Source organism: Barbus barbus (assembly GCF_936440315.1).
Source record: "Barbus barbus genome assembly, chromosome: 10".
NCBI lineage: Eukaryota > Metazoa > Chordata > Actinopteri > Cypriniformes > Cyprinidae > Barbus > Barbus barbus.
In genome coordinates this window covers 18,961,298-18,973,584 of record NC_136738.1, presented here as the reverse complement: position 1 = coordinate 18,973,584, position 12,287 = coordinate 18,961,298, and the positions used below count along the sequence as shown (strand labels likewise).

Here is a 12,287-nt window from a genome sequence, read left to right as displayed (position 1 = left end):
TTGAGGTGAAACCCTTTAGCTTTAGTACAGCTTTTAGATGTTCAGTTACCACATGCTCAATGATAGGACTGACAAACGGTGCCTGGTAATGCAATTCAGTGCTTCAGGGTGACCTGAAATGTCCTCAGAGTTTCAGAAGAGCATGCAAGGCAGCGAAAGCCTTAATAGGCCTCAACAAAAGCCTTCTGTCCTTTACAGAAATGGGACTGGTGCTGTTTTTAGTTTAGGTACATATCACAACTGACCCATGATGTATGAAAATGTGACAGATTTAAAAGGACCCAAAGGGAAGACCATAAAAATGTCCACACAGTGGGACACTATTATGTTTGCTTATCTTTGCCTTATAGTTGTGTAAAAGTAATCCAAAAATTATGTACAGTTGCAATGCAGCAAATGTAATGTTCTTCAGTTTATCGTGCAGCTTACATTTGCTATAACTGTGAAAGATGCAATACTAAATCACTGTTTTTTATTGTCATTGTATGTGAACTTTGAAAGCATGCTGTACTTCAGAAAAGCCATATTTTCCTTTCATATTCTCAAGCTGGCTTTAGTCGAATAAAGGAAGAAATGCTAAGACAGTTTTAATAGACTATATAAATCACATTCTCTGGCTAGTCTTACACACTTGGAAGAAATGGAAAAGTCTATATAAATTTGTTTGGTTTTCAAATGTCAAGTTTTCTTCATGTCTGAAAATAATGAGGTCTATACCCAGTATGGTGCACGGCAGAAAATAGAGTAAGATAAATTGTTTTAAACATTGATGCTTTTATATAACACTATATTCACATGGTTGTTTCTGTTACACCTCCAGTGCCCCCACTAAGAAGAAAAAAAAAAAAAACACTAATGCTTTATATAAGTTCTATAATTTGGACTGTTACACAAAGTCAAATATTTATTGTGCTGTCATTGCTTGCTTGAAAAGTATGAAAATAATTAAATTATTGTAATGTCAAAATAAATAATAAGAATAAAAATCAACCAAACAAAAAATAGTATAGGCTAACTGTCACCAGCAGATAAAAATAGTCATTTAATTTTATTAAATTATTATTATTATTATTATTTTTATGGGTAAAGAGAGTGAATAGCTGTCTGTTATGTTCTTGAACGGAACAGTCTCGAGTTCCAAGAAATGTTTTCTATGTTCTGCTGACATCTAGTGTATCTGTAAGGAATTTCATGGACGTTCTTGAGTTTGTCCTTTACACGCTGCCGTTGTTACGTAATCAAAGGTTAAACAAGACTAGCTTTTAGCAAGCTAACAGCTAACGTCAATCTCACAAAATTCAGGTAATCACAAATAAATTTGTTACATTTGAATATCGTTACTGACTATCCACAAATAGAGTACCAGAAAATGCGAAAGGCAGCATACTTTCAGCATTTCTCGACTGATTATTAAATGTAACCTCAACTTGGTTTAGCCACTGGGCTAGTGAGACATGCATAAATATTAAGAAATGTGTCGTTAACTGTTTACTTATATTAAATTTTTTTAGACGAATGGATTAGTTTTGTGTTGTAGTTATATTTATTTTTGTGTAGCTTTATTGCCCCTATCTATTTATGTTTCTTTTGGTTAAAAACACGACAGAAGCTGCTTTATTACACCTTGCATGTTTTTAACACTCATGTTGTTATTGTTTAGTCCTCAGCAATAAGAGGAAATGTTTCAACTCAGGATAATCTAACAAAACTTGCATTTTCTTTAAAGCTCCTTTAGAGGCTGTATTTTCCTAAAGAGGCTGTTTAGCTCTTCCGTTAACAAAGTTTTGGACATATGCTATCATCCATGTTTTCTTGTGAGGTCCCTAATTAATCTCTGCATTTGTTGTGTGTAAATATCAGTTTGTTTTTCTTTATTTGAATAAGCAAAGCCGTGTGTCTGTATTAATGCTTTTTTTCTACCCACAGGTGAACTGTAAACAAGAGAAGCCCAACAGGATGACCAGTGTGAGTGTATTGTAATTGCTTTGTATTATTATGCAAGGTAGATCTATGTAAACTCAACAATCTAACATCATATATGAAAAGCTATTTTCATTTACATCTTTTTTTGTTTACATTGTTGATGTTTATTAGCTTGTATGTTTGTGCTTGCTGTGTTTTGTCAGGTGCTCTGCAACAGAGCTCGGCTGGTGACATACCTGCCAGGGCTTCACGTTCTAGTTCATCGTGTTGTTGGAGCCAGGACTTTCTCTGGGGCGTCCGGCTCAGATGAGACACACCTTCACAGCAGTACCCCTGACACTGGTAAATGAGCGTATTCCTCTGTAGAACACTAAATCAACTGTTAGCGTCCAGCATAATAGTTAATGGCAATACCTTTACAAATAAACTTGATTACAACATATTTTACATACGGGCTAATAACAAGGTGTTTTCTAATGATGTGTGTTGGATATTTCTGTGAATAGCACAAAGGACAGTGTGGCCGGATGAGACCATGGGCCCGTTCGGACCTCAGGATAAGCGTTTCCAGTTGCCGGGTAACATGGGTTTTGACTGTCAATTGGAGGGTCCAGTTGAGCAAAGGACCTCACCGATCCACAGCGTGATGCCAGACGTGCTCACTGCTCAGTCCAGCAGCGAGAGGCACAACTTCATCCTGGCCCAGTTCATCAACGAGCTTCATGTATGATGCTTTCAGCGTAATTTGAATGGACAGAATAAACAAATAAGCAGTAAAATAATAACTTTATTAATGGTTGTGAAGTCATTAATGATCATAATCACTTAATGTAAATTTGATAAACAAAAGACTGTACAATCATTAATTAATTTATTTATTTTTGCTATTGCTGGCTCATAAGTGTTATCTCATAATAAATGTAAGCTCATACTATTTGTATTAAAATGTCAAATATGTGATGCAATGGTGCTTTTGTTCCTACGCCACTGTTTAAAAGTTTGGGGTCAGTTAGTTTTTTTCTTTGTTTTTGAGAGTAGTTTCTTTTACTAACCAAGGCTGCATCAAAACTACAGGAAAACGTTAATAATGGTGAAATATTATAAAAAATTAAAATAACTTTTTTTTTGTTTACTATTTGAAAGTATTTTAAAATGTAATTTATTCCTGTGATGCAAAGCTAAATTTTAAGCAGCAATTTCTCCAGTCTTCAGTCTCACAAGATCCTTCAGAAATCATTCTAATATGCTGATTTGCGCCTCGAAACATTTCTTATTATCAATGTTAGATAATGTTGTTCTGTTTAATATACAGTATGTGACCCTGGAGCACAAAACCAGTCATAAGCAGCACAGGTATATTTGTAGCAATAGCCAAAAATACATTGTATGGATCAAAATGATCAATTTTTCTTTTATGCCCAAAATCATTATGATATTAAGTAAAGATCGTGCTCCATGAAGATATTTTGTAAAATTCCTACAGTAAATATATCAAAACTTAATTTTTGATTAGTAATATGCATTGCTAAGAACTTCTTTTGGATAGCTTTAAAGGCGATTTTCTCAATATTTAGATTTTTTTTTACACCCTCAGATTCCAGATTTTCAAATAGTTTATTTCAGCCAAATATTATCTTAACAAACCATACATCAATGGAAAGCTTGCATGTTTTTTTCCCGAAAAAATCATTCTAACCCAAACCTTTCTCTGTTTTTTTAGGAAAGTGATAAAACCTCCACAGAACAGAACGTGGATAAAGCAGAGCACTTTTTCGATCATTCCAGTGTGGAGTGTGCCATTCAGTCTTGCCCTGAATTGTTAAAGAAAGGTCTGTATGTTGTTGTTTTAGAGCATTTGAGTTGATCAGATTTAACATGGACTGCTATAAAGCACTCTGACTTTCTGCTAAGGTTTTTGGCAGTAAAGGTGAGCTCATTTGTAATGGTTCAATGTAAAATGTGACCACAAGAGGGTGGCATTTCCATCTGTATTTTAGGCACTGAATGGTGGTGGTGTTCTATATTCCAAAATGTAACAGTGTTATAGTATGTAATAATTACCGTACAGATATTTTTATTTTCGTTTTCTGTAGAGTAGCTATCATGTGGTTATTGTTCATTAATATGTGCGTTCCCTGTTGTTCATCTAATTCAGATTTTGAGTCCATGTTCCCTGAGGCCCCGTCGACCGGCATGATGGTGGTCACAGTGACTCAGAAAACACAGAACGACATGACGGCCTGGACTGAGCAAGTGGACCAGGAGAGAGAAGAGCTGCTCGCTAAAGTGAGTTGATCTAGGTATATAATAAAATGATTATAAACATCATGTATCATATAAAATATGATTTCTGTACACACCATGCCTAACTGAAGCTGCTGTCACTTAGTAACATAGCTCCTGATTAATTCATCATTTAGCCCTTCTCTATGGCTTTGTATTGTCCTTGGGCAAAGTTATGTGGCTTTAGATCAATAAAACTCCTTCAGAACGTGTGTGTACGTGAGGCAGAGCTTTGTGACTCAGCAGTTCATGCCTTCGGCTCTCTGTGTTATTTACTGTCTGTTTCACATCACAGTGGAGTTCCTGTCTAATTGGCGTGAAGCCATGCTGTAGGAATGCTGCAGGCACTGTATTATTCTCATGCTGTTGTTTGTTTGTGAGCTGCTGCATTCAAAAAGGAAAGATTTATAACTAAGCATGTGCCAAAACAGTGTAAGCAGAACTGAATGGACGCTCCATGGTTAAAGCCAGTCATTATTGTTGATAATTGTGTTGTATGCAGTTTGTTGCAGGTGCAAAGGAGATATGCCATGCTCTCCGAACAGAAGGATTCTGGGCTGATTTCATTGACCCATCGTCTGGACTCGCAGTAAATGATATAAACTTTTTCAATCTAAAAACATTTAAACATTTAATCTAATTTATTTGTTTATTTATTTGTATTGTACATTAATTTGTATTGCATTTCTCTCTCCTCAGTTCTTCGGTTCATACACAAACAACACGCTCTTTGAAACGGATGAAAGGTATCGCCATTTAGGTTTTCAAATCGAGGACCTGGGCTGTTGTAAAGTGATTCGGCACGTCATGTGGGGGACGCACATTTTTGTGGGCACACTTTTCACCACAGCGCCACCCAACAGCCAGATCATGAAGAAGCTACAAGGGAACTAAAGTTAATTAGTTACAGATGCTGAGTCGGCTTGTGAACACTATTCATATCAAAACCAAACCTCACCTTTGAGATAATTAGCACAATCAAAACACACTTATATCCCGTAATGTACTTAGTGAAGTTGCCCAATGGCTGCTGCTGGAAATGTGTATTTATTTTTATAGATCAAAAAGCACTTTTGGTGTGACTTTTATTTTGGGTGCATGTGCTACAGAGGGAAGTTCTGTGTCACATGTCCTGCATCTTTCAGTCTCTCTCTTCCTCTATGTTGCCTTTCTTCTACTACAGACCTCAAAGGAACTAAAATGTGACCATTGCTCCATTCAAACGTGTATTTAATAATTTTTTGTCCATACATTATATTTAAAAAAATTTATTAGTGATTAAAAGCTTTCAGTTTAATTCTGTATTGTCAGATTTCTTCATGATAGGCACAATAAATAATTAAGGAGTATCACTGGCTGTAATGTTGGTTTATTGTTTGTGTGAACAGTTTGGACCTGATGACCTTTACGTAAAACGATCCATCAATCTAAATGGTTGAGCTACCAAGATATAAGGCCTTCATCACTCAGTAGTGACATGCATTTCAAATGAGTAGACTTGGTAAATGTAACTAGAGTTAGACTGATAATTGTTTTGACTGAGATCTTTTATACTCTATTGAAGTAAAAAATTAATAAAAATAATACTGACCCCAAACTTTTGAACTGTATTATATAGTGCCGTGAAAGGTTTTTGCCCTCTTCCTGTTTTTTATTTTTAATTTTTTGCATATGTCACATTTAAAAGATTCAGATCATCAAACAAATTTTAATAATACACAAAGATAATGCAAGTAAATACAAAATGCAGTTTTTAAATGGTTTAATTTATTAAGGGAAAAAAGCTGTCCAAACCTGCCTGGCCCTACGTGAAAAATGAATTGCCCCCTCCTGTTAAATCATGAAAGAACTGTGATTTATCACATTGTTTTAGAAGGCTGAGTTAAATTTCATTAGCCAAAGCCAAGCCTGATTACTGCCAGACCTGTTGAAAATCACTTAAATAGAACCTGTCTGACGAAGCATGCTTAAAGAGCAATGCATTGTGCTGCGATCTAAAGAAATGTAAGAAAAGATTAGAAACAAAATAGTTGACATGTATCAGTCTGGAAAGGGTTATAAAGCCATTTCTAAGGCTTTGGGACTCCACCGAACCACAGTCAGAGCCATTATCCACAAATGGAGAAAACTTGGAACAGTGGTGAACTTTCCCAGGAGTGGCCGGCCTACCAAAATTACTCCAAGAGCACAATGACGACTCATCCAGGAGGTCATAAAAGAACCCAGAACAACATCTAAAGAACTGCAGGCCTCACTTGCCTCAATTAAGGTCAGTGTTCATGATTCAACAATAAGAAAGAGACTGGGCAAAAACAGCATCCATGGGAGAGTTCCAAGGCAAAAGCCACTACTGACCAAAAAGAACACAAAGGCTCGTCTCACATTTGCCAAAAAATATCTTGATTATCCCCAAGACTTTTGGGCAAATATTGTGTGTACTGATGAGACAAAAGTTGAACTTTTTGGAAGGTGTGTGTCCCGTTACAGATCTGGTGTAAAACCAACACAGCATTTCATAAAAAAGAACATCATACCATCAGTTAAACATGGTGGTGGTAGTGTGATGGTCTGGGGCTGCTTTGCAGCTTCAGGACCTGGATGACATGCCATAATTGATGGAACCAGGAATCCGATTGAGATGCTGTGGTATGACGTTAAACAGTCCATTCATGCTCGAAAACCCTCCAATGTGGCTGAATTAAAACAATTCTGCAAAGAAGACTGGGCCAAAATTCCTCCACAGCGATGTGAAAGACTCATTGCCAGTTATCGCAAATGCTTGATTGCAGTTGTTGCTGCCAAGGGTGGCACAACCAGTTATTAGATTTAGGGGGCAATTACTTTTTCACATAGAGCCAGGCAGGTTTGGACAGCTTTTATCCTTTAATAAATGAAATCATTTCAAAACTGCATTTTTTATTTACTCAGGATATATTTTCACGGCACTGCTATGTGTAAATATAAGTAGATGCATCTTATGTTTTTATAGGTGTAGGCTGCTGATAATTTGTTTGTATCACAAATTATTTCTGTGCATACTGTAACTTACTCTATACTATAAAATGTAGTAGTGTCAATCAAAAAAATCTTTCTGGGATTTAGTCTATGGTGGATGTTTTGACATTATCCTGAAGCGATCAAAGCTGGCAGCTGCTGTTGTCAGTGTCTTACGGGTGTCATTAGAATTTATTCAGACGCACAACAGATGGACTATAATCATTCTTCTTTAAATTCTGACTCTACCATTATTGTAGACAGTTCTTCACTATCCATTAGCACATTCCAGTCAGTGAATTGTGCTTTTGAATCATGCGGCCCTTACAGCTGATCTCTCCTTGACGCAAAGTCACACACAAATTCTATAAAGGCTATAAAGTGTTTATTTATTTAAATATTTTGCATTATATTAATTATGATCATTTGCTTGCATTGTTTTTCAGTCCTTCATTGAAAATCTTCTTGCAAACAAATTTTATTGTGAGTGCATTAAATCCATGTATACTGTACTATGGTTTTCTTCCTGTGGTAACTGGCATCTGATCTTGTTTAAGATATTTAACAAAATCCTGTCATCATGTGTGTGGTAATCAAAGAGTGCGGTTGATCAAAGCCGGGCTGTGTGTGGATGGTGACGCATGTTTTAGAGACAGCAGTCATCACCCCATGCCTGTCTGATTGACATGGCTATCAATTAAATGTAATTGTCCTGCTAAAACTTAGTTCCTCCTCTTTGTTCGTTGGATAAGTTCACTCTTTAACTGTTTCACTGAATTCAAACTGTCAAATTGAACAACTCATTAACAGTATGATTATAATGTCGGCTGGCCCTTTTATCACTCTAAAAGAACATAGTGTTTAAATCTATAAATGACCTTTGTGTTGTGAGGAGGTGTCTGTTTCCATGTCTCAACTTCACACATTGTGAAATTGCAGTGCATTGTGTTTCATGTATATAATGCAAAACAAACAAAGCTTTATTTTTTTTGTTTGACGTGTGTCAGGGTATGAGTGATAGAGGACTCAGATGCAGAGTAGAGAACGGAGAAACTTTATTTCTTGCCACAAAACACAAAATAACATAAACAATATTTAACAGCTGCTTAGGGAAGTGGAGATTCCAGAGCTGGCCAGCAGCGCCTGCAGACCATACAAGCTGCTGGATCTCCGTGCTACGAGTCCTGCAGCACAAGGGAACAGAGGGTCAGATAAAGAAGTGTGAATCTTACGCAGAACACTAGCAAGGACAAAACAATCTACTCACAACGAGGAACAGGAAAGTAGGGATATATAAGGGAGTGGGGGAATGAGCGACAGGTGGGGGAGAGTCAGCTCGTGATCCGTGCACTCCCGCTGCACCATCAGCACTGATTGCCCAGACCACGAGCTGCCGAACCTGACAGGACAACACAGACAGCAAGAGGAGCTGGGAAGGCACCCTGAACCATGACAGTACCCCCCACCTGGCGTCCCCGGAGGACTCCCCATGACGCTGATGAAACTGATCAATGAGAGCGCGGTCCAGAATGTCGTGAACCGGAATCCAGCATCTCTCCTCCGGACCATAACCCTCCCATTCTACCAGGTATTGGTGACCTCTACCCCTACGCCTCACATCAATGAGCCGCCACACCGTATAGGCTGGTGACCCCTCAATGAGTCTAGGAGGCGGAGGTCAGGGGTTGGAGGGGGGAGCGAAAGACGAGTTTGATCTTAGAAACATGGAAAACCGGGTGGATCTTCTTAAATTGTGGGGTTAATTTGAGCCGCACCGTCACCGGACTGAGCACCTTGGCAATAATAAACGGTCCAACAAATTTGGGTCCCAGTTTACATGAGGGAAGTATGAAGTTGATGTCCTTAGAAGACAACCAGACCTTCTGACCACACACGTAAAGTGGGGGCTTGGTACGGTGACGGTCCACCGACACCTTGTTCCTCTCACCAGTCCGAGTGAGGGCTTCTCTGGCAATCCTCCAAGTACAGAGGCATCTCTGAATAAACGCATGCGTGGAAGGAACAACGCATTGGATTCTTGAGTGGGGAATAATGGTGGCTGGTATCCTAAACAGCACTGGAAGGGAGATAAACCGGTAGACGAGACAGGGAGAGAGTTATGCGCATACTCGACCATGGTTAACCTGCAACTCCAAGATGACGGTTCGGCAGACGCCACACAGCGCAGAACATTCTCCAAATACTGGTTGGCACGCTCAGCCTGACCGTTAGTCTTTTAGACCGTTAGACCGGATTTCTCAAGGTGGGAGGAAGGCTTTGTGATGCTTCCGCCCCTAACTCTGTTAAACATCCAGTGATAATTCCAAAGGAACACCATCTTACAAAACTTCTGATCGCTGATTGTCATGAGAAAACAGCACATCAAGGAAAAGGCTTGACTGTAAATGAGATCAGATCAAGAGGATTTTGGATAACAGGATTAAACAGGACTGTAGTATCCTTTGTACGACAGTGTGTGAAATGTCGCAAGTTTCGCAGACCCACAGAAGTGCAAAAAATGGCTAACCTGCCCTCAGAGCGTATAGATCCATCCCCTCCATTCACGTACAGTGGAATGGATGTTTTTGGTCCATTCATCACCAGACAAGGTCGTAAATCCTACAAGAGGTATGGACTTCTCTTTACTTGTTTCTGTTGCAGAGCCATCCATATTGAGATGCTGGATGACATGTCCACGGACGCCTTTATCAATGGCTTGTGTTGTTTCATCGCTATTAGAGGAGCAGTTCATCAAATAAGGTGTGACCAAGGCAGTAATTTCATTGGAGCCAAGAACGAGCTCGCCAAGGCCATGAAAGAGATTGACATCAACCGTCTGGTAACATTCCTAGCAGAAAAACAATGTGTCTTTGTCTTCAACACACCCCATGCAAGTCACACCGGTGGAGTTTGGGAGAGACAGATTAGAACTGTGAGAAGTGTTCCTCGTTACACTCTGTCCCAGTCATCCGGAAGACTCGATGATTCTTCTCTGTGAACCTTCTTCTATGAGGCCATGGCCATCGTAAATAGCCGTCCACTCACTGTAGATAATTTAAGTGATCCCTGCAGTCCTGAGCCTCTAACCCCTAATCACCTCCTCACCCTGAAAACTACCCAAGCCCTACCACCCCCTGGCAAGTTTGTCAGAGAAAACATATATGCTCGTAAGAGATGACGTCATGTCCAATACTTAGCGGAACAGTTTTGGGGACGTTGGCGCAAGGAGTATGTGTCTAACATTGCAACAAGGCAATGCTGGCTTACACCAAGAAGGAACATGCAAGCTGGGGATACAGTCTTGGAGAAGGCAGACGATCTGCCCAGGAATGAGTGGCGCTTGGCAGAAGTTATCGAGGCTGTCGTTAAGAAAGATGGTTTGGTGAGAAGAGTGAAGATACGTTTTGGAGACAGAAATCTGGGGAAGGATGGTAAACGTCTGAACAAACCATCAGTAGTTGAGCGTCCAGTGCAGAAGCTGGTCTTGCTGTTGAAGGCAGCCTGAACTTCATGACATATATTTTGATTTAAGCAATTCATAGTAGAATATGTTTCAGTTTTACTTTTACATCTAGCCTTAAACATTGGTGATGAATTTTAGAAATCATTCGTGACTAAAGTTTGAAATTTATAGTCAATTGTGATTGGTGGGAGTGTAAATAACCCTCAGTTATTAGAATTAGTTTCCAGGATTTATATACTATTCTTATATTATGTAGTTCTGTCCTTTCTTAACATTAGTTATGTGTTTATTATATTTTGGGATGTTACTTTGCACTCTTTAAATTATTTAACCTATAGAGACTTTTATTCTGAAAGGCGGCTTGACGGAAGTGCTCAGAGCCCGCTCACTACACGGAGAAATCGCGAATACAGAGAGAACACACAGAAGATGGAGAAGGATCACGGAGTTACATCAAGGATTAAGACACTTTCAAGTGAATTTAGTCATTTAGTCACTGTTTGTTGTTTTATTTTGCAGTATTTTGTTTTTGACTTTGTTGTTTGGCACCTGTTTGGAAAGGAGAACAAGGTAGTCAAGAACATTTACGCACTTTATATACACGTATATATATTTAGCGTATCGTGTCTCTACACCTGTTTCATGTGTTTGTTTTATTTCAAGTAATTTTATGTTGTTTAGGGTGTATGTTAGTATTAATTTCATAATTTTGATGCTATAAGGTCGATTGTTTGTTTTATTTTTATGAATGTGAATTCATTACAATTTCCAATATTGTTTATTCATCTGTCCTAGCTCTTACGGTGTTGTGAAGTCTATAAGGACAATGAACACAGTAAGGAAGACAGTACAACATCAGTGCACGAGTTAAATCCTTTATTCTTCAACTGGGCTGTTACAGTCATTCAGTAGCCTAGTTAAAAGTAATTTCTCACAATTGCATCTCTAATTGCATGTCCAGTGTGTCCTTCATTAGGTAAGAACATTGGCGGCTGTTCTGGTTCTACATCAGGCTCAGGCCCATCAAAATTGCCATCAAGAGGGACATGACACCTGGTGGTGATGTTATGCAAAACAATACAGGCAAGGGTTATGTTGCATGCCACCTTGGGTTGTTCTCGCAAGTAGTTAAGACACGCAAACTGTCTCTTCAGGACTCAGTTTAAGCGTTCAATGGCACATCTTGTTTTGCAATGTGAGGAGTTGAAGCGTGCCTGCTCAGGTGTGTTTGCAACTGGAAAAGGGGTCATTAGCCATGGTAGGAGTGGATACGCGCTGTCTCCCAATACTATACCATTTGGTCTGTGGGATTGAAGCTCTCTTTATAGTGCACTTTCTCTTAGAATACGTGCATCATGAACAGACCCTGGCCATATAACACAGTTGGTAATTATGAGGTCAGTATTGCCCACAAGTTGGATGTTGATGCTGTGCCTCCCCTTTCGATTGACATACTCCCACTCCCTTTCACAAGGTGCTTGGATATGCACATCAAGAGTTTGCGTTTCCGTTTAATGTGCGTTACTGTTGAATCCTAGTAATATGCCCTAAATATAGCTAATCTTCTGCAATTGTTGAGGGAACAAAATAATCAACATCCACACTTTTAAAAAAAAAAATTTAA

At 38.8% G+C, this 12,287-nt stretch overlaps 1 protein-coding gene and 1 pseudogene across 3 annotated transcripts; one reads left to right on the top strand and one right to left on the bottom strand.

The window, feature by feature from the left end:
• Positions 1-1,194: 1,194 nt before the first annotated feature.
• On the top strand, positions 1,195-5,800 carry LOC306876220 (methylmalonic aciduria and homocystinuria type D homolog, mitochondrial-like). Of its 2 annotated transcripts, XM_079427225.1 has the most exons (8): positions 1,195-1,302; positions 1,927-1,965; positions 2,127-2,265; positions 2,430-2,647; positions 3,644-3,752; positions 4,079-4,209; positions 4,709-4,795; positions 4,906-5,800. In XM_079427225.1, the coding sequence occupies exons 2-8, from the start codon at positions 1,957-1,959 to the stop codon at positions 5,098-5,100; spliced, it is 888 nt and encodes a 295-aa protein (XP_079283351.1). In that variant the 5' UTR covers positions 1,195-1,302; positions 1,927-1,956; the 3' UTR covers positions 5,101-5,800. The 2 variants fall into 2 exon arrangements, with proteins under 2 accessions (XP_079283351.1, XP_079283352.1); XM_079427226.1 differs by lacking the exon at positions 1,195-1,302 and having other exon boundaries at positions 1,937-1,965; positions 2,127-2,275; positions 2,442-2,647.
• A 5,780-nt stretch (positions 5,801-11,580) lies between these two features.
• On the bottom strand, positions 11,581-12,162 carry LOC306875625 (putative nuclease HARBI1; annotated as a pseudogene). The gene has a single exon. The product of its transcript is annotated as a putative nuclease HARBI1 (transcript).
• Between the last annotated feature and the right edge of the window lie 125 nt (positions 12,163-12,287).